The 27,552-nt window shown below is 41.8% G+C and overlaps 1 protein-coding gene across 2 annotated transcripts in view; it reads right to left on the reverse strand.

Annotated features, from left to right (window-relative positions):
* The window catches only part of EGFLAM (EGF like, fibronectin type III and laminin G domains), a 73,405-nt gene that overhangs the window by 7,133 nt on the left and 38,720 nt on the right, over positions 1-27,552 (reverse strand). For both annotated transcript variants that reach the window (XM_023943885.2, XM_086867295.1), the window contains exons 8-18: positions 24,761-24,876; positions 24,181-24,517; positions 21,599-21,699; positions 20,249-20,349; positions 19,024-19,168; positions 16,956-17,145; positions 13,190-13,315; positions 12,202-12,445; positions 7,866-7,977; positions 6,067-6,183; positions 3,696-3,876 (exon numbers count right to left, since the gene is read on the reverse strand). In XM_023943885.2, coding sequence (XP_023799653.2) covers positions 3,696-3,876; positions 6,067-6,183; positions 7,866-7,977; positions 12,202-12,445; positions 13,190-13,315; positions 16,956-17,145; positions 19,024-19,168; positions 20,249-20,349; positions 21,599-21,699; positions 24,181-24,517; positions 24,761-24,876 — 1,770 coding nt within the window. The remainder of the gene's footprint in view (positions 1-3,695; positions 3,877-6,066; positions 6,184-7,865; positions 7,978-12,201; positions 12,446-13,189; positions 13,316-16,955; positions 17,146-19,023; positions 19,169-20,248; positions 20,350-21,598; positions 21,700-24,180; positions 24,518-24,760; positions 24,877-27,552) is intronic.

Below are 27,552 nucleotides of genomic sequence, written 5' to 3' on the forward strand. Positions count from 1 at the left end.
AGCATTTCTCTAGGGACAGCCCAGGCACCCCTGCGGTGTACACCTGGGACAGTGGCAAACATTGCAGCCAGAACTGGAGTAGGTGCACTGCTGCCCATGGAGAAGACTTTGGCAAAATAACTCAGCTGTGTGACATAAATCATGGAACATCCCTGATACAGAGCCCTTCACCAGGCTATGAGCACTGATTTTTATTTTTTTTTTTTTTGTTGAGTGAACATCCTACAGTTTGCTGGTAATCTTCCACAACTGACTGCTGCAGTAATACAAGCCAGTTGTATAAATGGCTTAAAATAGATGCCTTCATCCTATTTTCTTACTGAGGAATAATCCCTTCAACCAACAGCTAATCCCAGTAATCTATATAAATTTTGAGCTTTCCATGGCAAGGATGCTTACTTCCTTTACACAACACAGGGTCTGGCTGGTCTTTTAGAGCTCACTGTGACACAGATATGCAACAATTGGTGTAGTCTGGTAGCCAGAAACAGCAATATGAAATTTAGCTCTAGGCGCCAAGACTGAGAATTTTAGATGGTGATGAATGACTGTTTTCACCCGTAGTGAAATCAGGAAAGCTGCCTAATGCGTCTAGAGAAACCAGCACAGGCCATGTTCAGCCTGCAGCCTGCCAATGTAGTTGGAAGATTGCAAAAGTTGTGTTACACTGGCCAAACTTTGCTCACCAGGTCTGACACTTCCTGCACTGGACAGCCTCTGATGGCACCAGAGCATGAAAGGAGCCCTTGCTCCCCTTTCACCTCCTGCACTAGAGCCCCACTGCTCTTGCCTTCAGCTGGGGAAGGTGCACATGCCATGCAGCGACCCTTGCCTGTGCCAGAGTACTCTGATTTCCTCTAGAGAGCTTAATGGGCATTTACCTCTGCTTGCTCTTCATTTGTTTCAATGAATTTGAGTGCAGAAAAACAAGCACATTTTAGCAGTACTCTTGATGCAGCCAGGATCTTTGCAGCTGGAAGGGAGCAGGGCCAATAAGGAGATCTAGGCCTAAACACTTCTGTGCTTTGTTCATCACAATTCAGCAGACAAACACCAAAGCTCTCATGACAAGCAGGAGTGAGCTCTGGACTGCAGGGAAGCCTGAAGTCATACCACAAAACCCTCACCCAGCTGCTTGGCCCCTCTGCTCTGCAAATACGTGGACCAGCTCTATAACCACTGTTCTGAGTTTGGCAAATGCTTTGGATGCAGTTTGAAATATCAAAAACACAATGTTTAAGGAAGTGTTATATAAGGTTAAGAAATATTTTGGCTTAATGACAGAAACTTGCCAGGCTTAATGGAAACCCAGCATCCAGACAATCACACAATGACAGAGCAGTTTTCACAGAATTTGCAGTACTTACTGTTTAGGCAGTAACTTCCACACTCTGCAGTGAGTCAGCACAAAACAAAACAAGAACATTCTGAGTTTATTATTCTAAAGCATAAAAATCTCCTTTAGTCCAATTTCATGCTCACTTTTCTGCAAATGTGTAATATCCCATCTACCATTTGCCTAAGTGGCTACAATCACCTGTGAAGATACACTGTTTTCATTATTGGTTTGCTTCTGATATCTATATTTGTCTGTTCAAAACACACAAAGGGACAGGCAGGTGGGATCAGCAGCAAATCCTTCTGCTAGTCCTGCTTCTCAAATCCCAGTGACCCACCAGGTTTTACCCAGGGATCAGCTCTAGCCAAGGGAAAACAAGAGTTTGCTCTTCTATCCCATCTTGCAGTTAAAGTATAAAAATACCTTTAGCAAGCTTGGACAGAAGATATAAAACCTAGCAATGCCAGCAAAAACTCTATTGAGTCTTCAGCTAATGATCCATTACAATATGAATCAATATCTCATAGACCTCATACCATCATTACTTGAGTTTTTAAGTGGTGTGTGTATTTTGAAGAATGAGGTGCAGTCCCTCACAAGCACTTTGCCTTTTTGGGTTTTTTACATCAGCCTACCACCAAGAAGGATGGAGACAGCACCTTCACCTCACATACCTTCTGAGTACACTGACCAAAACCCTGCTGTGACATAGAAATGGACACAGATGTGCATCTCACCTTAATCATGTCTACACCCCAAGAGAGACACAGGTAAGGATTATTTTGAGGAATCTGCTTCAGGGGGTTCTCATCAAGGCTGTCATAGATTGAGGTTCAGGAGCAATCTCCATGCTCTCTGCACACCTCAATTTTTGGTGGCAGTTGAGGCTGCATAAGTGCAACCAGGTTGAGCTGCACCTGAACAGGAGCCACAGGTAGCAGGAACAGAAGCCAGGTGGCTCATGCTTTTGGACACTCTTAAAAATGAATAACGACTGGATTCACATAGGAAGCAGCACCTTAGGATCTGGCTAAGTCATAGGCAAAAGGTGCTTCAGACTGTCTCTGAAAGCCTGGACACCCACTGAGGCGACAACAGGGAGGACATGCCAGCCAAGTGGCACCACTGCTGGTACCATGAGCTCAGACACAGTTCCTTGGGCTCAGCACAGGCCAGGAGCTGAGCAGAGGTGAGGAGCTGTGGCCCCAGCACTGCACACCAAACAGGCAGGCAGTCACACACCCAGGCTGCAAAGCATTCCCTTGACTGACTGCTCCTGGAGATGTGTCAGTACATCTGCAGATACCGTCTTGAAGTCAGGAATTTAGCACCCTGCACATACCTAGACAGTCAAAATCCCAATTCTCCTGCCTCTCTACAAAAAAAACACGGTAAATGACGTTGTTTCAGCTCTTAGTTAGACCACAACAACGTAAGCAAAGGGGTTTCTTGCATTGCATTTTAATATAATGCTTTTGTTCCAAGATATTGTCTGTTTTGAAAAAAAGGCCAATCCATTCATCACAATTTAACCAAAACCACTACATTTAACTTTGAAGTCTGTGACTGTGAGAAATGAAACAGTGGGTGAAGACAATAATGTCAGCCAGTTCTTTTGAACCTAGTTTACTCTTACATTACAAAACCGTCCCTCAGGCGTTTTTTAAACTCAAGCTTGACAGAAGCTAAACGACTCCATCTAGTGGAATAACCCAAAGCGCACTTTTTAAACACTTTTCTTGCACTCTTACCCATTTCCTGAATCTAAGATTTGAACTATTACAGTGGCTCTGAAGAAAAGAGAGTAATGTGCATGTGGATGAGTCTTCCTCCTTGGTGGTCTCCTTTGCCTCACCAAGGCAGGAGCTCTGCAGATGGTGAAATCTCCATCAGAGTAGTCAGTGTCTAAAACAGGAGCAGACCTTTCTGTGTGTGAGAACAGTGTTTGTTGTCAGCTGTATAGAGGATAAAATTACAAGGGTTATCCGTGCTCATGCTTCAGGATGTAACATAACTGCTGGCTGGAGGACCCTGGCAGGAATTCCCCCTTTTTACAGCGCTGCACAATTAGGGACGTGTATGAACTGTTAGTGTTCAGTGTTCATCACCACAAGCAACCAGATACCAGGTTGCTATCTATGGATCCTAGCCCCGTGCTGGTATAACTGTTACCACATTCCTAAATAACAAAACAAATTCTTCCCTAGATACATGGAAAATGCACGGATGACAGAGGAGCTCTGGCCTCTGGGGTTTCTATTTAAAGGCATGTGGACAGCAGCAGTTGTAGGTGTTAAACCTTCCTTATTTTTGTGACCAGTTCCAGATCCCTGGGTTGATATCCAGCCATTGTTACCTTTTTGGCAGTGTTGCCCATCGAAGCCCAGGGGACAGTCACATTCGTAGCTGTCCTTCTTGGGAACACAGGTGCCTCCGTTTGCACATGGTGAGGTCACACAGGGGTGGGCAGCATTTGCTAGGTTGATTCCAAAAGTGAAATCCTGTTTCACATCAATTGTCCGGTCATTCAAGATAATCTATGTATTAAAAAAAAAAAAAGAAAGGTGTGAAAACACATTGTAAAAACTTTCAAATCCAGAGTATCATACTGCTAGTTAGAAAATTCCTCTGAAAGACTTCAGAGAAATGTAACATTCAAAACTTGGCCCAAACCCTATTCTTGTGTATTTTCCAGTTGCAGAGGTCCAACTCATACTTTTCCTCCCCTCGATCCACTGGAGATTAATCTCTTTTGTGTCTTGTGAAACAGCCTTAGGCAACCCCTGTAAGGGGTGAAACTGTGTGGAATTTACCAGGCCTGTGCCTGAACACTGATGTGATGCTTTGTAGCTGAACCATGAGCTGGGATGGTAAAATTAGATGAGTGCTGCTGAGGAAAAGTATTTCTGAGATCAGAAAACCCCCCAGGAGATGAGTGTTGACAACAGAAATACTAAGCAGAACAGCTTGTTTTTCACATTTTCTACTGCTTTCTAGTATCTCATCTTGCCTGAAAGAAGCTAGAGTTAAGATGAATGAAAAACATAAATAATGACTACACATAACTGTTTGTATATAAATGGAAGAGAACTGCTAAATGCTGGGGTTTTTCCAATATGTCAGCAGCATATGTTCTCAAAATAAACCAACATATGTATAATCTCAGCTGACATCTTGGCAAGAGAGATTGCATGCAGGCACAGCATCTGATTTCAGCTACATCAAAATAAGTACATATTAACAAACAACAGATTTTAAGGCCAGAAGTGAGAAAGGCAATGGTTGCTCTGGCTCCTGCATAACTCGGACAATCCACCTTAGGGGATCCTACCCAGAGAAGAGGTTGCATCAAGCACTGCACAACTGTAACAGCAGAAAAAACATCCAGTCCTGTCATGTAATGTGACTCCGTTATGTTTGCAGTTTCCTTCTAAATTTGACTACATTGTTCCAGAGGTTAATAAGCCTACACCCATAAAGAACGTGAATTTTGTTTCTTGTTTTAACCTTTTATTCAGTTTCCAGGCCTTGTTTCTCTTCATGTCTTTCTCTTTATAATTCCAGCACCATCCAAAGAAATCTAACCCTCAGTCTAGGAACTGGAAGACCACTATAAAGTCACCTCTCAGCCTTATCTGGCTAAACTAAACATATTGAGATCTTAGGTCTTTCTTTACACTGCATATTTTCCAGTACTTGGTGATGTTTGCAGCTCTACTTCTGCATGGTTCTCCAGAATCCTACTATGGGTGAGGCAGGCAACTAAATGTTCCCAGCGCCCAAAAGGCAGGCAGTACTTTTCCTTGGCATCCCATTCATGCCTCTGAGAATACAAATCCACCTTACTAGGTACATCATAGAGATAAGGGCTCACAGTCCACATTTCCCAGTCTTTATCAGTGCCCTTACTGTAGCATTCAACCCCTCACCTTGTTATTGTAATTGTAACCCCTGTTAATTTCTCCTAGGCTCTCTATCTTGCACCCCAAAATGCATCGTGTCTACCTTCTCAATGAGGTTCATATGTCTGACCTGTTCCTATCACTGTGACTCACTCCCCCAGTTTCCTTGAACTTCATGTTTTCTGCTGGACAGCTGACAAAGACAGTTAAAAATGTCAGACCAAGTAATGAAACCATTTACACTGAACAACAATTACTTTTCTGTCCACAAGCAATTGTTAACTGTAGAAATTTTTAAATTTTTAATAAAAAACTATTTTTAAAATTTTGTTTCTATTTGTTATTTCTTTACATTCAGCTGATCCAATAATTCACTCTTCTAAAATTCTGAAGATTCAGGGCCAGCCTTCCAACTTTACCTGAGTTATTTAAGTATGTTTAGACAGAAAAATGCTAAGTTCAGTTTGCACTTTCATTTGATTATTTACTAGGCCTGATGTAAACTGCACTCATGCTCACCTGACCACATGGGAACATTATCCCTAATGCCTGCCAACAATAGAAAGCATCTCCTCCATTCATATACCCCATATAAAATTATAAGAGGGGAAATCAGTACAGTGTGCATCTCCACCATGGTGTAAGAGGGCACTAGGTGGACTTTTCACTGTGAAATAATAATTTAACCAGTTTATGGTGAGCTCCTGAGGTGAAATCCTTGATTATTTTGAGTATTGCCAGTCGAATAAGGGCAGGTTTGCACAAAAAACATGCACTGGATGCAATGGAAATAAATGCCTGCAGTGTGTTTTTCTGGGCACATACCTTCTGGATGCTCCCGCTGAAGGGTCTGAGGATCCCAGAGTTCTTCTTCACATCATCATAATTAGGGACTCCACCAACAAATATTTCAGAGCTGCATTTAATCTGTGTAAAAGCCCCCTGCAAGAAACACAGAATAACATTTTATTAGAGTAGCTGGAACCATGCTTGTATCTTCAGATTAGCCTACATGAGTTGTCATAGCCTGTTATAGCATATTTCAGTGCCTTTTCTTTGTACAATGAAGAAAGCCATTGTAGGACACTCTTGCCTGACTTTACATTATCCCAGTCAGAAGTAGCTGAAAAATGTCAGGTATTTAAAAATGGCAATACTGAAGGGAGAAAGAAAGGAAACTGACTCATCATGTTTTCTGACGGGACATCTAGCTTTATTTGCGAAGACTTGAGGTACACTGATGTAAATCTATAACCTAATCTATGAATTAGGTTCATAAAGCTAAAATCAGAGCAAAGTTCATGCAACAGAGACTCATTCAGTATTTCCAACACCTAAGAGATAACCTGCTCTAAGTTGTGGGGCTAAATGAAAGAAACAGTGAGTTTGCATCAATTACCAGAAGCAGTTGCTTAGGATACCTGAGATGGGAATATTCAGGGTCATGGAATAAATAGGAAGATATTTAGCAACTAAAGACAGAATAACTGTGTATTTCCAGCCCTGCAGAAGCTTCTGTGCTTTCATGGTTGGCAGCTCCCAGCCACCCTCCTCCTGGAGCACTGCACTGCAGCACTTACGAGAAAAAAATTGGGAGTGTTCACCTTAACCCATCTATCTAATGAAGTCTTGAGTGCTTCAGCCAAATGTTTGTCACTCAATTTGTTCCCTGACAGACAACTGGAATTTCAATTTATTTAAATTTTTGAAGAAAAGTCAAAGCTTTGATAAAAGCTTCCCAGTTTGCCGAAAGACCTGATATGGGATTTTTCTGCTATGGGATCTGGAGGCTGCTTTTCTGACTGCACTCTCCACTGGGTAAAAGACATTTTCTAAGCAAGTCTAGCCTTGGCTTTTATCAAGACAGAAAATGTACCTCTATGCATGCATTTTTGTTCTTAGAGTGAATATCCTGCTTGGTACAAGTACAATTTCACTTTATTGTAAATTTGACTCACTATGATCACTTGGTGAGTGAAGAACAAAAAGCAAGTCATCAACTGTCTGATTACTCTAGCCCTTACTCTGGCCTGCAAATCACTTTTCCAAGAAGAAGACAAAGAAACAATTCTCTTCAGACCTACATTTCCAGGACAATATTCAGAAAGAGGTAAAAAAAGACTGGGCACATGCTTTTCAGCATGATACTTCTCCAAATTACAGCTCTCATACTGCACATGTTGCTCAACAGATTTAAATTCAACAGAATTCAACAACAACAACAGAATCCAACAGAATTCAACAGAATTCCTAGGTTGGAAGAGACCTTCAAGATCACCAAGATTATCCAACCCATGTCCTAACACCACAACTAGACTATGGCACAACAAGCACCCACAAAAGAACCTCGGGAAGATATATGAGCCAGACACAAAAATCTGAGTCCAGTTACATGTCAAGAGCAGGTACAGTCAGATTCCAGTGGGATCCCTGCCTTTACAGGTATCCTTGTCCTCAGGGGGAAGGTCTTATACAAATTCCCAGCTCAGGGCTTAAGAAGATGTTGCCCTAATGAATATACTGTTTTAAGCTAGTAAGAGCTTCGAGAGCAGGGTGTGCAGTCTACCATGCAATCCCTTTACAGTCCAACAGCTGCATTCAAGACAAGTCTGTGATAAGCTCACCTCTGCCATCCCTTCCACTGGCTTCTGCTTGTCCACTTGTAGGATACCATTCTTTGCAGTGCGAGACACTCGCAATTCATGCCACTGACCCAGACTGACAGGTTCTTCACTCCTGTTTAAGGGCAAGAAAATTTTCAAGCATGTCACACTGTGCCTTTCTGATACTCTGTAATGTTAAAAAGTCAAGTCCTCTGGGACGATTTTCTAAATAAAAATAAATATCAGACACTGTGATTCTTCCCTTATAAGGAAGTAACAATCCTCTGTGTCCCATCAGGAATGACCATATTTCTAGAGCAAATAACAAGCACTCTAGTTTTATTTATAAATTAAACTCTATCCCCAGTACACACTTTAGCTACCTCTGTCCAGTTTTTTTGCTCAGTCACTTATAACATATAAAAATGAACTTTTGTCTCAGCTGTACATCCTCATTTCACTAAAAGCTTTCCACTTAATGGTTGGTCTAGCCCCACATTCTTCATCCTCTTTTAAAACAGAACTACTTTGTGCTCTCTTATCAGCTCTATTTATGCATCCTGTTACATTGACATCTACAGACACACACGTGCAGCCCGGATGCTGTACATAAAAGGGAAGTAATTAAAAAATGATCCTAATGATGTGATGAGATCTTGGCTAGGAACAATAATCCCCAGTGGTGCAAAGTATTCACCAGTCTCAAAGGAAGCATTTTTAAACAGCGCTTACAATCTTTACTTGCACAGCACTAATATGAATAGCAGCCTGTATGAAGGGCAAAACCACATTCCCCTTCTCAAGTTCTGTAGATCTTTGTATCTTGTTTTCAGTGTAATTTTACTACACTGGTTAAAGCATTTTATGTCTAAATGAGATGTTGCAGCCTTTCCTCCAGGAGGACTGGAAACTGGTGCTCGATTTACAAGCCAAACTGGAAAAATCAGAACTGTGTTATCTAGGACCTCTCAGACTTCCTAGCTTCAGTGAAAAAAATACACATTTCGAGGGATGAAATAATATTTTGTATTTTCAGCATACTTAAAATTAAAAATAAACCCCCCCCCCCTTTTGAAAAGAAAAAAAAAAAAAAAGAAAAAGTTATAATTTGAAATAGTGAGTCAAAAGTGACTCAAATGCTGATTAAAAAATGCATGTAATTTTGAAATTGTGAAAATAATATTTTCTTTTTTTTTTTTCCCTGAACAGTCAACATCAGTTTTGCAACCTTTTTGTTGTGTATTTTTTGATCCTTCAAATTTTCTTAAAGCTCATTTTATCTATTTTTATGATGTTGGCAGTATAACTTGGCACTTCTGAATGACACTTGGTCCAGAAAACCTCCATTAAAAATATCATCAAGCAATGGTAGTCACTATTCTGCAGCTATTCCTCTTCTGCAGCACCGTTTAAGGTTTAACTATCTTGGGTGAATCAATAGCTAAGGAAATCTAATCACCTTGAAGAAGTTAATGTATACATATAAAGGAACCAGATAGGTTTGGCTACATAGTAAGTGGCAATACAAACATTATCTCTCTGCTGCTTAGGTCATCATAGTGCTAACCCACTCTGCTTTGCTAGATTTAATTACAATCAGGGATTATTAAGCCTTGCAGAGTCATCCCTTCAGAGCTGCAAGCTCTTTCTTCAAATCACGGGCTTTCTTCTGGTGCTTGAACACTCCTGCCTCTTCATGTGCTGTGGGGTTACTTTTCCCCATGTAAACCAAAGCTTAAAAAAGATCGCAGATCATGAAGATCTTGATCCTCTTGGCCAAGGGAAATCCCAAGGAGTTCTCCTCTGAGACATTTCAGTGCTCAGGTTCTGCATCTGGCCACCCACTCAGCATCCCTTCTCCCTGTGGAGCCCCCAGAGCACACTGTGCTGCTTCCATCCTGGGATGCATCAGAAAATCACGACCTTCACCAGCATCAGCTCTCCTACTGCTGCTGCTGACATACACAAATAAGCCTGTCTCATCCTAATTATAAAGTTATGGCTGGGTTTTGATTATGTTTTATCTAACAGCCTGGTGCTCCTATGGCAGAGGTATCGGGATGATCAGACCTATACCCCTGTTAAAGGGTAGGCAAGAAGTAGTATGATTAAGACAGACTATTTAAAGTGGACATTGGCCAGGCAAGCATGAAAAGCAGGGAATCTATTTGTCTTATTTAATCACTGACAGAGCTGACGACAGGGAGCAAGTTGCACATTTTATCTAGAAAAAGGAGCTAACAGGACAGCCTGACAACTTTCAATGAAGCCTGATGGTCTCCTGGGTTTGCCCATCAGCCAGCTATCTCACCACACTCTTTTCCTCCAGTGCAGGTAGCTCAGGCAGTAGCTGGCATCCAGCTTGCTTTTCTGCTTTCCAACAGAAAGGGGCAGTTTCTACTCCCAGGCATATGCTTGTGGCTCTTGCCACATTTCACAGCCCTACATATCAGTTAAACTTTAGTACAAGGTGTTTTCAAGTGCTGCAATATTCTTGGAAGAAAAAAAAAAAATAATTCTTCTTTAATATTTTATGGTTGCCAGTAACAGGAATTAGAAGGCTGCAATCAGTAAAGATTGAAGGCTGTTGTAAGAAGGGCTATTCTGAGTTGGAGAAAAGGTCTCCAAAATTAGCTATTTCTGTCACTTTTCAGCAAGAGAATAGAATAGGGCAAGTATGAAGTGGTTCTTCCTTTGATATATCCTCCCAGCTTCTGGCAACTTGTCATTTAGCAATTTCCTGAGTCAGAGGCTGCATCCGTACAATTGTGTTTGATCTCCCTCAATGGATCTTTCTTCAAACTTGTCCATTTTTTAAAACCTATTTATAGTTTCGGCATCTGTAACTTGCTGTGACAGTTAGTTTCCACAACTTATTTATGTACTCCTCTGAAAAAAAAAAAAAAATCCAACCCAAACCCAAAGAAAAAAGTCTAATTTTCTTTGGTTCTTTATTTCCTTGGCATATTGAAAAAGATACAGAATACTCATTAATCTCCATGCCACTCATTATTTAAAAACCTCTATCATACTTCCACCAAACTCTTTCTTTTCTAAGCTGAAAGGTCCTGCTGTGGAAAAGCTTTGTGGAAGATGTTTCATTTTCTCTCCTGGATGTCAAAACTACACTCCCTTTTTAATTTTGCTACTTTCTTTTGAAATAATGTGACCAGAATAGCAGCCAGTTTTCAAGACAGGGTGTATTGTGGGCTTCAGCAGAGACATTCTTCGTTCTTCCATTTCTAATAATTCTCTGCATTGTACTTAGGTTTCTGTATTTGTCTCTAAACAGTTTGCTGTTGCTTCCACAGAACTATCCATGACGACTCCAGGATGTTTCTCTGTCTGACAACACTAACTGTTTTTCCACAGCTGTGCATTGTTAGGCTTGTGCATTATTTTGCATTTGCTCCCTTGAAATTTCATATCCCATTTTGTCTACAAAACTGAATGAGTTTTTTTGCTTGAGTCCTCATTCAGTGTAAAATCCATTTTCCCTAATCACAGTATAGTCAAAATTCCTGATGCTCATCCACAGGAATCATTGGTATGCAAGACTTGCACAGCGTACACATTTTCCATAAGCTTTATATAGATAATTTCTAAGTATCAGGTCAGCTTCCTGGGCCATATCCAAGATACTGAGTGCCTCTGTTCAGCCCAGTGCCTTTTCAGAAAGCCTAGGAACAGCTGCCCAGTGAGCATTCAGCAACACAGGGAGAGAGAGCAGTGTTTGTGAGGCATTTTATTGCATCTATCCTCCTAGACATTAATTTTAGGATGCAATGAGTCACTCACAGAAGGTCTTTCTGGGAATCTCGGTGACTAGGTTAAACAAAATATTTATGTTTTTGACATTGTACAAATTGCATACTAGGCTCAGGTCGCTCAAAAAACATCACTATGAGAAAGTGGAGGGACCTGGAGGTGTATCTTCTTGTGCTACCTCCAGCCTGGCACTCCTGCTTGGAACTGAAAACCAAAAATTAGGTTGCTCACATTAGTGCCAATATTGTGAAATCCTGTGGCTAGAAAGTATATGCATAAAATACTTATAGACCCCCTAACTAGCTATGGAGCAGTGTCATAGGGGCAAGAAGGGAATTACTGTAATACCATACACGGACATTAACATCTGCAGTAAGACAAAGCACAAAGCTCTGAAACATAAACTGATGTAGGAAGAAAATCCTGTCCCCTTGACCACAATTTTGGTGCTTCTATGTTTCCCTAAGCACAGGCACTAGGGACCAAGGGGCTCTCACACCTCATCACAGGCTGTGACTCTTTCCAGTGCTCTCCTCCTGGATCAGCACCGTGGCACTGTTGGGAAGGAAACACAAGCAACACCATTTACCTGATAACAGCTGTTCCTGAGCCACAGTCGAACCTGAACTCCACATAGCCAGCCACCATGGTAATGGAGAGGAAATCCTTGCTGTCTGTGTCATAGCTGTACAAAAGGACACCAGTCTCTAAATCTGGACGAAATGTCAGCTCAAACTCCATGAAGGAAAGGTAGTTCTGTGGTTCCAAGGGCCAGGGTGTGCTAGCAAATGATCTTAAGGATTCGTTGAACTGCGGTATGGTCAAGGTGAGTGCTGGAAATCCAGAAATCATAAGCAGGTCACTTGAGGCTCAGACATAAAGGACTGACCCCTTCCTAACCAGTGTCTGTTCTTGTGTTAAGTATTTAAGCTAAAAATTAGCAAAACAGCTTTTTTGCTTTTTTTTAATCAAAATTAAAAATATTTTTCAATCCCCCCCCAATACTACTTATTCCTTTCCTTTTCCATGGATGTATTTGTACTGTAAAGCATTGTGTACCTTTTCTTTAGTGATTCATAATAGTGCCTTTTAAAGTAGTAAACATGCACACAGTGTGTGGTGGCATGAAAATTCTACAGCATAGAAAACAATGCCACATGTATTTTAGTACTCATATCTCGGATATTAGCAGGAAATTGACATTATGTCCTTTACATTTCAAAATACACAACTGACACTGGTTTCAGGAGAAAGGTGGGTATTTTTTTTTTTAGAATTAACATGCAGTCATGGAGTGGTACCTTTTTAAACTTCTGAACAGGAATTTCAAGGTGCTTATGTACAGTTAGTTTAAACAAGGAAAGAGGTTTGAAAATCACAGATTACATAGGAGCTGGATGTAGCTCCAAAGCAGGAAGGGAAGGGTTTCAGTATGTGACTTCAAAAAGATGAAGTAACAAGTACTGTCTTCTGCCAGTGTAACTGTATGAGGCCTCCTTGGGTGTCTCTAAGTGGAAAACACATTGTACACTAAATAACACACACAAAGAAATAGAGGCATCCCAGCAACCACTTACCTTCCTCGCAATGATGACCTTTAAATCCAAGAGGACAAAGGCAAATGTAAGAATCTGCTTTGCTTGCAGTACAGGTGCCACTGTTGATGCAGGCTGCCTCATCACAGATGCCACTGCTACACTCATCTAAACACAAGAGTCAATTTATTGGAGAAGTTTGTCAAAGATTTATTTGGCTATTGATCACTGCTACTAACCAACACAATTCAATTTGCTCTTCTGCCTAGATTTTTTCGCAATTTGTCAAATGGTGTGCAATTTAGACAAGGGAATTCAATTATTCATATATATTTTTTGATATCAGACCAGCAAGACACCTTATAAATAGCAAAAAGTAGCAAAAATCTTAAAAGCAAAACATTATAGATGTAATTTTCAATCATTCCCTGGAGTATTTCTTGTCTGCTCTTCTTCCTGTTTTCTCATAAGATAAAAATTTCTCTAAATTGTTTACAAGCACCATGCCATGTTTAATTTCAATTATCTTAAGTGCTTCTTTGCTCACCGTAAATTCATGCCATGCTGAGCATGGGAGGTGTTAATCATCATCAACTAATCTTGTTAGCCAAAATTACAACCCTCTTGTCCACACTAAAAGGGATCCATATCATCAACATATGGGCTTTTTAAGAAGCATCTCTACTGTGCTGGCACATAAAATTAAGTAACAAGGAGGTTATTTCTTATTGCTGAATTTCAGCTGAACCTGTGGTAGAAAAAATAAATTCTCATTTGCTTCGTAAAACTGACATCTGTGAAGTCAGACTATGCAACCATCAAATGTACATCTGATTGAAGTTCTCGTCAAATTTATTTTCTCATTTAGTTTCTGATCAAATAACTCTCTCTTGGTCAATAGTAACAAACTGATTGTATAAAGTAAGAAAGACCAAGAAAGACTTTTGTGGTGTTCAATGGTAAGCACAGCATTTGGTGGGGCTTAGTGTTTTATAGCAAACTAAGAATTACACATTTATTTTGAGAGACATGGAATTATCACCTCTGAGATTACAAAGGTTTCATGAGGCAGATCTGACAATAAACAGTGAGGAGCAGTTTGCAAGTTGAGGTGATTAAGAGAAGTCTTGAAAAACTATTGCTGTATTTTTTGTTTGAATACAGTACTCTGATTGTAAGGACAGTTTCAAGAGTAGGTCTCTACACATCTTCAGTGAGGCACTGGTGTTTGTACAGTTTTAATTCCCACCCCAAAGCCAGAAAGAAAACCACAAACAAATATGCAGATATAAATAGCTGATGTGCTGGTCCATCCCAATCACTCTGCTCTCCACACTGGAAATCAATCTTTTCTAACTAAATCAGGGCAGAAGCAGTAACAACTCGCAGGTCACCTGGTACAACTCCCAGACTTGTCCCACATTGCACATCTACAAATCTCCTGCCAGGACCAATTTTCATTGCATGGAGGGAAGGTCTGAGTACAGCAGCCATGACACAGAATTCCAGGGCTAACCTGAGGAGCACAGATAAAACATACCAGTTCCCTGGAAGGGAAAAAAAGCTCCTTCTCCATGGAAGGGGACAGTTACATCTGCCAAGCCCAGCCATGGGATCAAGGGTGCTGGCAGTGCTCACTGAGCTACTTTCTGGTCTGCACTGTAATGGCCACAGGTGAACCAAGGCAGGACAGCTATCTTGTCCCTCAGATCACTCATATACTCACCAATTATTGTGACACTGACAGAATAGCACTAGCTCTATTTTACAGGCAAGTAAACAGAGTCAGACTTGTGCAAACAAGACTCTCTATGCATCAAGTGTGAAGACACAAACAGAAAACCAAGATAATGCTCATCTTTGCTGCATCTGCTCTGGTGTTAATCAATGTTGGCAGTTTGTTCATACAGATCAGAGTTAAACAAAGTTTTTGAGAAAGAAAAAAGAGCAAGGAAGACCACAGCAGTAGGACCAGTCATGGGACCCCCTGGTTTGAGAAACAGATTGAACTAGAGCAGTCTTGGTATTTAAGGACAGGCTGCTCTCCCAATGTCCCAGTGACCTTTCACAGCCTTTGGGCCAGCATAGGTGACTGTGCTGAAGAGGCAAACTGCAAGTGTGGTGGCTGCATGTGCTTGGCTGCAATGGCAGATGAAGAAGGAGAGAAGCTGCAGCAGGAGTCCCAGATCCTGCCATGCCCACTCCAGTCCACATGTGGTGTCTCCTCTGTTGATCCCTCAGCTCAGGACCAGTGGCACCTCTGCTGTAGCCAGAAGAGAGAGCACAGAGATGGATGGACCCCTCCCCACCCTCTGTGAGCCATGTAGCACAGCACTCCTGATTCATATAGTGTGCCAACAGAAAAGAAACTCGAAGTGACTCACTGGCAAAAGTAACTCCTAAACCCTAGCAGAGTTTGCTTGCATTTTTTTTATTTCAAGTTGTACTAACATGACCTATTGTTTGCAAGTCTCTTCTGATACAGTTTCATATAAATGTGTGCAGTCACACAAGGACAGTAAGGCTTTATCAGTCAGTTTCAAGTCACACATGGCAGAGCATAGCATTTATTTTCATTGATGTTGATTGTTAATGCAGTAGTATGTGGAGCATTCATGGATGGGAATGAAGCTAGCTGCATCCCAAAAGGCAATAGAGATTAGGGCTAGAGAAGTTCAGCAGGGCTTTCATCTGTCTAAATTCCATAGATTCTCACTCTATCATGAAATTACACTCTGCTTCCAAAATCATACTCTTTGCAGCAACTGTTTCTTGAGCCAGTCTGTTCTACCCCTATACTGCACAGAAGTTTGGCCATGTTATCTAGAGAATACAGAGCAATTGTTAAGAAGTTTCTCATGAATCATTTCTTTCTTGGGATGTCAAATGCACAGATACAGAAGAGAAGAAAGATGGCTTTGTGGCTGAAGCATGGCTGGGAGAGTTTGGTGGCATGGAATCTATTTCTCACTGTTACCTCTTGCCTTCTGTCTTGCGTTTACTCTTATACTGTTTAGACTGGGAGATCATTAAAGCAAGTATTTTGTTGCCTTGCCTTTTTTCAAGTGCCCATTAAATGGATGAAATACATTAATAAATAAAACAAGACTAGTTAATTAGCTTCCCTAATTCTCCATCTTTTACTCTGTGAAGGGGAAATAATGTTATTATAACACTTCATAAAGCTGCTGGAAGTGTTTATTCCAAGCTATTTTTAAATCATACCATGACTCTGGATAGCAAAACAAAGAATGGTATACAGGAAAGCCTATATGCTTCAGCAGTGATTGGGTGTAACACAGAAAGTCCTCTGTAATATCCACAGGACTGCTGTGGGTCTGAGAGATCCATGTATTACTTCGAACAAGTGCAGCGATGTCTCTAGGCAAAACACATTTTGTTGGGCCCATATTTTTTCCAATGCAAGCTCAGCATACATACCATTGATTTCTGATGACATGACTGTGTCAGTCAGGGGCATGAAGAGGTGCCCTGAGAGATGCTGGCAGAAACACTGGTGCAGTTGTAATGATATCTGCAACACAGATCTTACTGTTCACTCATGAAAATGGGTTTGCTATTTATTGTGCACAGGAAGCGTGTCCACAAAGGGCTTGCTTGCACAGTGTGAGGAACTGTCCCGCTACAGACCCAGCAAGAGCAATGAGCAAAGGAACAGAGGAAAACCAGGACAGAAACAGAGACTGCATCTTCCATCTCTCAAAGCAGGACCATCGCTCAATTCGTTCCAATAGGATTAAAGGTAACCCCAGGTCACTGATAGAAGACCCCACACCATCACACTCACCAACGTCAGCACCACTGAGAGCTTTCCCTAATGGCCAGGGTCTCATATCGATTATCTTGCCGTTGATGCTGAGTGACTGGACACAGCCCTGGAACCCGCGGTTGGTGCCGGCGGCCCTGACCAGCCAGTACACGCTGGGAGCACCGCCAACGTAGAAGGGAGTCTGGAAGGTGATTTTGCTGTATTGGCCCTGAAAGGGGAGCAGAGCACAGCACGCTGTGTAACAGATACAACCCAGGAGAACTCATTAAGCCACAGTGGTTTGCAATCAATTTTTTTTCCTCTGCGAAGAACTGTGTCAGAGAATAGGTAGCTTGTTCATTGGTAATTCTTTCCTGTTAGTCATTCCCCAAATCAGTCCACCATTTGAAATCAATCTTTTTCACCTGCATCCCATCACGATAACATGAACTAAAAACACAATAAAAAAGGCTAAAAATCACTGTTCTGAGGAGAAGGCGTGGTCTGTCTTTTGCTGCAATTTCTTCCTTTTCTTTTCCCAAAAAATATTTGTCTTCTAAACCCTAAGCCCTGAGGGACAGACCAATGAAGTGTTGTCTTTCAGACAGAACCCAACAAGTGTTCAGCATTGAATAATAATGAAATTAGAAAAAGAAGGAGAAAAAAAAAGAGAAAAGGCAAAAGCCAGTAAAGTAACGATTTCAGCAGGGTTCTGCTTACTTTGCCATTGCTAAATGTACTGCCCATCTCTTTAACAAATTTAAAGAAACCTCCATACACAAGTTTACTAAAACTGCTACAGTGCACAGGAAAGAACAAAAAACATCAAAAACCAACAGAACCATTTTGGACCACTGACCCAAACTCCAGGCTACTCTGGTCAACTGAGTCAAAATTCCTTCCACAAACTGATCAAAATCTGATTTTTGCCTCTTACTCAACAGTTCTTTCAAAACCCCATGGACCTTTAGAAGAAAACATTTAAAATTCTCAGTTATGCAGGGCCAGTTTTTACCAACCTGTGCTTTTGGCAGCACTGACCTCTAGCCTAAAATCTTTTAGGATTTTTCTCCCCTGCCCTGCCCTCACAGCGTTTATAACAATAAATTCTGTCACCATAGCCTGTATTTTGCCAGGCTAAATAAGCTGCAGTTACTGAGTCTGCAGGTGTTCACTTGCACAGTACACTGTAGAAACTGTCCATATCTCTCCTGATTCACATCTGCCCTATGCATGGCCTCATAGCATTGGTAACAGCAGCACATGCCACGCTGAAATTCTTTCCTCTGTCATTTCCAGCTGATGAGAACTCAATGTACTGCAATTTTTTTCCCTTCAGTGCCTGCACATGAAAGTGGGAAGTAATAAGACATCTGAAGCTGCTTTCTTTCAGGGCTAGGGATGGCTATCAAAGGAAAGACATCTGAAACAATTTGAAATTGCTTTTTCTTCTAGTGCCTTAATTTTGTTTTCTGGCTCAGCAACAGATGAGCAAGTCAAAGAATCTTCCTGTATTATATTTTACCTTGTCAGCTTTGTATGAACTTGCTGGTGTTAACATAAGTCAGGGCAGAATGTCTATTTCCATTGCTATGCTTACATCTTTTTCCAGAATATGCATTTAATTACACCTCTGTGCACAAATTTTGTGTGGGTATATGCATATTATACATAAATATATACTTATATACACTATGCATCTAGTTTTTATGTCTGAGGGAGCAGTGCAGATCTCTGAGGCTTGGAAAAAAAAAAAAAAAAGCAATCAGGGACAGCAGCTGTACAATCTAGTAAACTTCTAACAGCCTGAATTTGAGCCTGACATAGGGTACAGAAGGGTGGCAGAGCATACATAGAGCACAACAGGGAAACTGTGCACAACAGGGAAAAGTGAGGGGATTCAGCCCTGAGATATTTATCTCTGTGATTTCTAGATGACATATTTGGAAGAGTAACTTGTACTCTGATCCTAGTTCACTAAATGTTCTAACACCAATTAATGAAACTGCACCTTATTAATCTGATCATGCTTCTGATGGCAAGAAAAGAAACTTTATCATAACTTTGAGGTCCCCCAAGATCAAGCCACAGGGGCAGGATTACCAACCTGAGATTTTCCTGTCACTGGAGCGTTGTTGTCCATTCTGAGCCAGCCATTCACCCCATCTCTGAACAATGTGACACTGTGCCAGTTCCCCAGCTTGATTTTGTTTTCACTCGTTATGATTCCAACTCCAGTGCCACAGTTGAACCTGGGAGCATGTGACAGAGAGGGAAAGGTGATGATCTTATATTAATCAAATAACCAAAAGTAGATTTTAGATTCCAAATACCCTTTTTGCACTCAGGAATCTCTCTGTTCTGCACTGCATATTAGCAAAGGAAAATCAGACAAGTCTACGTCAGATCTGTTCCAAGTTTCAAACTTCACTATCAGTCTTTCGAATGTGGAGAAGATTTTGCATTCTTTGTCCATATCGAGTGCACTGCTAAGCTTGCCAATAGCTGAAACTGCTTCAAGACGGAGGGTATTACAATCTGAGCTCCTGCTATCACAGTAATTTCTCCTGGGAATTTTTCTAGCTCCCTGGTGAAAGGCAGTGCTACATTAATAACTCTGCTAGTCTATTTGAAACTCAGCACTGATTGACAGGAAGGCCTCCAGGACCTGAATGTGCACAAATGTACCATTTTCCCTGACTATAATGCAGTGCAGGTGAAGAAACACAACTAAGACACATTATCCATTTTGTTATTCCCCACTTTCAAAGGACTCACCCTCCCAAGTAAGGAGATCCTGGAAATACTCTTTCACTTGCCTCATATCTATCAGACTGCAAGAAACACTCTCCAACTTCATTTAAAAAAAACTAAACAAGGAATCATCTAAACAAGGTATATAAGATGAAGTTCCTGTCCCCTTGCTGGCATTGCATCCTTTGTTTTGCTACATTATCTGTAAGTCTTTTTCTGTGAAATAAAAACACTAACTCAATATGCCATCAATATACCAACAGCTTAGCAAATACAGTGGCTCACTGACATTTCTGGTAATATAGCTAAGAGCCCCAGACAAATGCCTTAAAGAAAACTGATCATTTTGCCTTTACACTGAGGCCTGAATAAAAGAGCTCAACAGGGCACATGTTCACACACTAAAGAAGGAAGAGAGAGAAAAGTATTGAAGAACTCTTGAATTAAATTATACTGTCCATTTGGTGCACTCTATGGGGCAGAAGTCAAAGACACTGGAGATATTCATCACTTATAGCAGTCCCAGGAGGCAGAAATTGCCCCTTCTCTTTACATCAGATTTAGGATGGAGGTTTTACCTGAACTGGAGGCTACGTCGGATAATTGCCAGTGACATAAAATCACCACGGCCATGTTCATTTTCTCCACAGTACAGCAGCAAACCATCTTCAGATTCAGCCTGCAATCATTGCGTCAACACGAAAAATCAAAGCCTTACAATTACAGATAAAAGCAAGCAGCAGTGGGGGGGGCTTTTCTCCAGAAAAGAGAAATCATTTTTCAGAATGGGTTTTTAACTTGCAGAATCAGAAATTGTTTGATCAGTTTTGAATCCTGCATTTGAAAAACCTAGCAAATCACTGCCTTAATGGTTAAACAATTGAAGACCATCCCTAAAAGTATGACACTATCAGACCTGAAAAAAAAGCCTAGAAGTATTAAAGGCTGTCAGATGTATCCCATACAAGACTTCTGAGTAAAGAGCCTAGCAAGAATGTCCTAGCAAATCTGGTAAGTGTAGACACAACAGATTCACTGTGCACAAATACATACAACCCTACTTCACACGTTCCATGAGACTGACACTCCTCAAGCCAAACAACCTGTGCTGGCAGCATTTCTCCATATGCTCGTAGCAGCTGACACAGTGGCTGACACAGCCATCCTGCTTTTTAAAATGACAAATTGCAAGAGGAGTGTAAGATCACCACTGAGTCAACTGATTGCTGCTTTAGTAGCAGTCTCCTTCCCAGACTGTGAGGCTGGTCAGTCTGCTTTATGTGGGGGTGGGATGCATCCAAGAGCTTGGCCATCCTCCCTAGAGGCAGCCCTATATGTTCTGTCCATAATGAACAGACATCACCAACACAAGCCATGCATGGGATGTATCCCCACTTTAGACCTGCATTTTAACTACCATGGTATCCTGAATGCATTAGTAGCCCGTGTTCCAGACTTCAGCAGGGAGGAAATAATGTCCATCCTTAAATCCTGCAGGGAGGGGATGGAATACTACATATAGGGCAGTGTTTTGCTCTGTATGACAGGATCATAAACCTTTGTCCACAAAAATACTGCATACCACTTTCAAATCCTAATTCACAAAAATTCTGTGTGTTCTTCAGCCTGTAGCTCCTCCACGTGACTATAACCTTGCCAATGTACATCGCTGCTAGTCCACAATTACTAGTCCCAGGGATTCTCTCATGCAGTGCATACCAACAATGGATGAAAACCCTTCAGCTGCCTACAAACTCCATTTACATTCACTGAGGGTTAAGCCAGACCTTTGCAGATGGAGGTTTATGCACATGTTCACCACAATTACACTGAAGCTAACAGAAGCTAAGTTACTGTTCTATTGTTCACCACATCAGAGTAAGTAAATAAAATTTAAAACTCCAAGTGTGAGAATTGCTTAAACTCACCTTGAATTCAACGGTAATTTGAAATGTCTGGTAGGACTTTTTCAGCGGTTCAAAGGTGATGTATGAGTAGCCAGAGAACTGAGGATACTGGATACTAATGTCTGAAAAACAAAGAGGGAAGCATGTTATGTAGCAGTTTCCTTCCGTATAAAAATCAATATATACATTTAGTACTAGATAACATCAGGTGCCAATGAAAGGCAGAGTTCCTCTAGAGACAGCCATTAGTCAGCAGCAGTCAGCAATCAGTTAACCTATTCCCTTGTCCTTCCACCACTTTTTACAGCTAATTCCTTTATTCACTGGTGAACTTGGAAAGAAACAGTATACTGAGGCAAATAATGCTCAACAGTTCAATCAGAGAGTTCAGAGGAAATTTCTCCAGGTTCTCATCCTTGTTATAGAAGAGAGAACCCATCAACTTTATATTTACTTTCTTTTAAGAATTAATTTAAGAACGAGAGGACAAAGTCATTTTCTGTTCTGCAGGACTACAAAAACACACGTGGGAAATGTGTCCAGACTTTAAGCAGCATTAGTCACTGCTCTGTAGCTGCTGTATCCAGCATCTGGAGAATCACTTGATGTCTCATAACAGCCCAGCAGCTTCCAGCACTTCTTGTAAGTCAGCTCAGGGCAGAAGCTAAAAGGAGTGATGGGGAGAAGAGAGTCCCTGCAGACATCTTTCCATCCCTGGCTGCAACAGTAGCTCTCTTTATTCTTCTTGTCAATTATCAACCCTCACCCTTTGCTGTCTTGTGTTAGACCCTGACCCTGAGAGAAAATGAAAATCAGACCTGTCTTACTGCTAGCCACTGCCAGCTGTAAAATTACCTTTGCAGCTTATCTTCCTAAGGAGCACTGAGGACAGACACAGTTTCAGGCCTGAGTTTTATATTTACAGTGGATTTAAATCTAATGAGGAAGGAAGGATGAGGAATCCTATTCCTCTTTGCTATTTGAATACTGAGTGCATTTTTCTTGCTCAGTTTTTGAATCTGGATAGAGTTCTCTCAGCATTTTTGCTTGCAAGGCATACATATTTCAGGTTGAGGTGAAGGGGACTGGTGGTATGAACCTGAATGCAACCTCAGCAGGGAATGGTTATCTCATGTCCTGATCACAAGCAGAACTGAATGGATCAGAGTGCCATGCAGCTGTTGAATGTGAAGAAGAGTCTGTTTCCATTCAGATTAACATATTTTTAACAATATTGGCTGCTGAAGACAAACTCGCTACAAGGGAGCATTGGCACATTATGGTTACTCTGGAATAACACTCCCCTGTGAAAAATGAAGGGTTTGGACTGATGTTAACAGACTGCTTTACAAGTTGTATATGGCCTTGTCAGTTCAAATAAACCCTCAACTCTTCATACTTGATCAAGGCCTAAAATCATATCTGCAGCTGTTCCATGCCACTGAGTCACAACAGATTGTTTTCAGAAGGAGCTCTCTTTGTTCCAGCACTCCAGTTTGAAGAAGATAAAGCACCCTCAGTGTCTGCATCCCTGATGCATGACACTGTGCAAGATGACGTGACCCTGTAGAAGAAACATGGCTCTCTCATGCCCTGCTGTATGACAAGGTTTTGGCAGATCAGATCAGCATGCAGAGGGATGGAGAGATCAACTCCTTCTTAACTGGGGGAACAGCACCACAACCAGTGGATATCTTCTTTTTGTGAGCCCTGGCATACATCTGACCTCTTGGTCACCAAACCAGAAGAAAAATTACTTCAAGGGGAAAAAAGTGATGTACTTATCGCCTGGTGAGAAAGCCAGACTGGCTCACCAGGTGATCTGCTCAGTGTTAACCCTGTGAAAGGGAGAGTTTAGGTCATTAGAGGGAAAGAACAGGAAGACAAGGGAAGAAGAAGCAGGAGTACTTCCTTCAGCTCAGGAAGTTCTTGCCATGCCTCAGCTGCCCTGAAAAAAGGCAATAGCATGGGTGGCAAGTCCTGACAAACACACTTCCACACGTGGACTCAGCCTTCAGGACATGCTTTTTGAAATGGGGATGAGATTTTGTTCCTCCCTTGCCTCAGTTTGCCTGACATGAGTGTGGCACTGCAGACCTGCAGACCATGGGGAAAGCTCCTCTGGAGGTATTTTTACAATGGGAGTTCTCTCACATGTCTGCTGTGGGACCAACATCATCTGGACCACACAGAAAATGGGGGTGGTTCAGGGCTTCAGCTGCTGCCAAAAGACAAATGACAAAAAGCTGAATGTCTTCAGCTTCCAGCTGAGGGTGCCATGATTGGATCCTGCCACACCTGGGTGATTAGCAACATACCTGCTCCATCAACCCCTGACTCTCAGGTGGGGAAAGGAGGATTAACCTCCCCTGTGCATCTTTACACAGGTTCTGCATTCAGCTTTATTAAGGAATAACTTTTCCCCACCTCACCAAGGGAAAAAAAAAGCAAAGGGAGTGATGTCTGAACTGCAATTTGCTGCTGGTAGGGATCCACAAAGCCCAGCTGGCTATTCCCAAAGTGCACACTGGTGGGTTCTTTGCTAAGCTGCTCCTTGACCCAGACAAAGAGCAGCCAGCAGCAGTGGGCACACAGAAGCCTACCTTCCTCACACGTGTCCCCTCCTTTGCCCAGGTTGCAGTGGCAGCGTGAGCCGCCCCGGTCGTAGTCGTTGATGCAAAAGCTGTCTGCAGAGCACACGGCCTCGTCGCAGGACAGGTCAAAGAGGCGCGCGGCAGAGGACACGCTGCCCCTCCTCGCTGCCCACACCGTGCTCGCCCTCGCTGTGGTGGAAGGTCGTGTGCTGGTAGGAGTGGAAGGAGTGGGTTCAGAAGTGGTTGTAAGGACCCGTGACAGGAGCCTGGAACTAGACTCTGGTGTGACCTTAGTTTCAACCAGAAATTTCCTGTTGCCTCCTTTAATAGCAGGAAGTGGTCTGAGCTGAAAGGAAGTAAAGAAACACTAATTCAGTAAAACTAAAATGCAATGGGGAAATGAAATTGATACCTTTCAAGATACAGATCTGAGGCAATGAACTCATCCTCAATGAAGAAAAAGAAGTGACTACATCACTATATCTAAGTATTTAAAATCAGATATTAAACTTCCTCACAGGATCAGACACTTTAAAATATCCAGACTATAAAGAAAACAGAAGTGCCAAAGAGAAATTATAACATTCACCTCTTCTATATAAATGTCGTAGTCTGAATCATCAATATCAAATCCATCACCATCACCAGTCACTGTGTCTGTGATGTACCGATGCCCATAGCTCCCGCTTCCTATCTCCTCAGAGCCTGAAAAGACATAAATGGCATATTCAGTTCATATAGTTTTTTTCCCTCTTCACACACAACAATTCAGATCTTGCCACCCCTCCCAATTCACAACACTTAAATCTGAAGTGATGTTAATGTTCATCCTGTGCAGAAAATGCAAGTGTCAGTCTGGAGATGGCAAATGCTGTCCAAATGATACACAAAACTTAAAACCAAGTGAAGACCTTTATTTAGTCCCTTACTACGTAATGAAACAAATAAAGCAGATAAAGCCCAGTTCTACCTTTGCAAACTGACTTGTATTCATAATTTTTTCCAGGACAAAGGTTTAAGACCTTTTTTGCATGGACATTTTAATGACTGAATTGTTTTGAAGTCAAACTTTTCCCTTTTGGAAATACGAATCTTGTATCTGCCTTACTGGAAAAGCCAAAGAGATGTGCACAGGTAAGATACACTCTATTTAGGACTTAGTCTACCTCCACTGACTGCAAAACTTCTGAGATTAGTGTCCTATGTGTATTCTTAGACTACTTTTAAAAATGCAATTCAGCACCTTGAAACAAGAAACATGCATAAACATTTTTACTCAGAGGCTTTTTGGGCACTGGAACAGACACCCCAGGGAAGTGGTCACAGCACCAGCCTGGCAGAGCTCATGAAGCACTTGGACAATTCTCTCAGGCACATGGTGGGATTATTGGGGCTTTCCTGGAGATGGACTCAATGATCCTTTTTGGTGCCTTCAAATTCATGATTCTATGACCATGTGTTTTTCATGTACATAATCTACTTCTGCCACTTCTCAGAGTGCTGAACTGTGCTTTGCAGGACTCTGGGCTGGGAATGGAAAGTTTAAATAGTAAGGGGATCTTCACTTCTATTTCATAGAAAGTATCTGCGCTTTTCTGCACTTGACATAGCAAATTCTGCCTAAACAATGGTTTATGCTTTTTAGCTATTAAAATTCACCAGTTCATGAAGAAATATAGTAAAAGCAACCAAATCATTACAGTTACTTGTTATTTCAGCAAGGCTGAGAACAGATATCTTTAAACCATTAAGACAACAGACTCATATATCTGCCTTTTCAATACAATATTTTTCCATCACTTAAAAACAGCATAAGCAACCTTTGGTTTACAAAGTCTCTCTACTGAGCTGAGTGCACTTACCTAAATCTTTTTGTACTCTGTCTTCCTTTGCTGTGATTGTAACCCAGAAGTCCTGGCAGGCAGTTATGAAATCTAATGTGTGTGCACCAGAGATGAATATGTGCCCTGGCTGACTAGCTGGCCTCACTCCATATGCTCTGCAGCAGTTACTTATCAATGGGCTTTGCACATTGCATCAGCATATAGAAAAATTAGATGCAAATGAGTAGAGGCAATGAGGCATACACACTTGCAACCAAGAAAGCATGCAGAACTGAGACAGAATGTGTGTAAGTCTTTCCACTCTAACATATATACCAGTCATCTGTTAATAATATATTTTATCTGTACATTAAACAGAAATATTCCGCACTAAGTTCTACCAAATGAGGTAAGCAGAGTCCTCTGATCTATGACTGGTAACAAGATGAGGCAAACAGGACAAACCACATCCAGATTATTTCTGCTACTGGCTGTGAATGCACAGGCAAAGGATTACTGTTAGAGAATCAGACTGCACATTTTGAACTGGTCCCAGTTCTTCAACCACTGGAATGAATTTCACCATATTGGAAACAATAGGTACTATCAAAGCATAAACAAAACCTCCTACTCCCAGTATTCACTTTTACAGTCATTCAGGTTAATCATCATCTGGAATAATTTTATTCCAGGTAGGAAGCTAAGGAGACTAAACCAGAGTAGGGTAGAGTAGGATAGAATAGAGCAGAGCAGAGTAGAGGACAGTAGAGCAGAGCAGACTAGAAAATTATTCAATTGGAAATAACCCACAATGATCATCTAGTCAAGCAGCATCTTCTACCCATCACTGCATCAGAATCCCCTTCTTTGGCAACAGTGGTTCTGTAAGACATGCATTTCTACAAAAGAGTTTCAGTGTTTAAAACTATGAATATGTGCATTACAAATATGATTTGCAGTTGGATTGGTTTTACATTGCCTGGTTTTGTTAGTGGGGGGACTACAGGGGTAGCTTCTGTGAGAAGCTGCCAGAAGCTTCTACTGTGGTGGCAGAGCCAGTCCCTGGTGGCTTCAGAGATGGACATGCCAGTGGTGAAGGCTGGGCTAATTAGAAATAGTGGTAATGTCTCTGTGAGAATGTATTTATGAAGAAATGAAAACAAAGTTTGTGGTGCATTTTTAATTCCTGACAGAGCAGAGTGGGGTGAGAACACATGAGAGGAACATCCCTGCAGACACAGGGTCAGTGAAGGAGGAGGGGCAGGAGGTGCTCCAGGCACCAGAGCAGAGATTCCCCTGCAGCCCCTGCTGCAGCCCCTGGTGCAGTCCCTGCTGCAGCAGCTGTGCCCCTGCAGCACAGGGAGGTCCACAGGGATGCAGAGATCCACCTGCAGCCCCTGGAGGAGCCCACACCAGAGCAGGTGGGTGCCTGAGAGGAGCCTGGGAGCCTGTGGGAGACCTGTGGGAAGAGGGCCCTGCTCCCAGGCTGGAGCAGCCTGTCCTTGAAGGACTGCACCTCACGGAAGAGTGACCCACTACTGCAGCGGTTTGAGGGGTG

Source organism: Cyanistes caeruleus, chromosome Z (genome assembly GCF_971803275.1).
Source record: "Cyanistes caeruleus chromosome Z, bCyaCae1.hap1.1, whole genome shotgun sequence".
Taxonomy (NCBI): Eukaryota; Metazoa; Chordata; class Aves; order Passeriformes; family Paridae; genus Cyanistes; species Cyanistes caeruleus.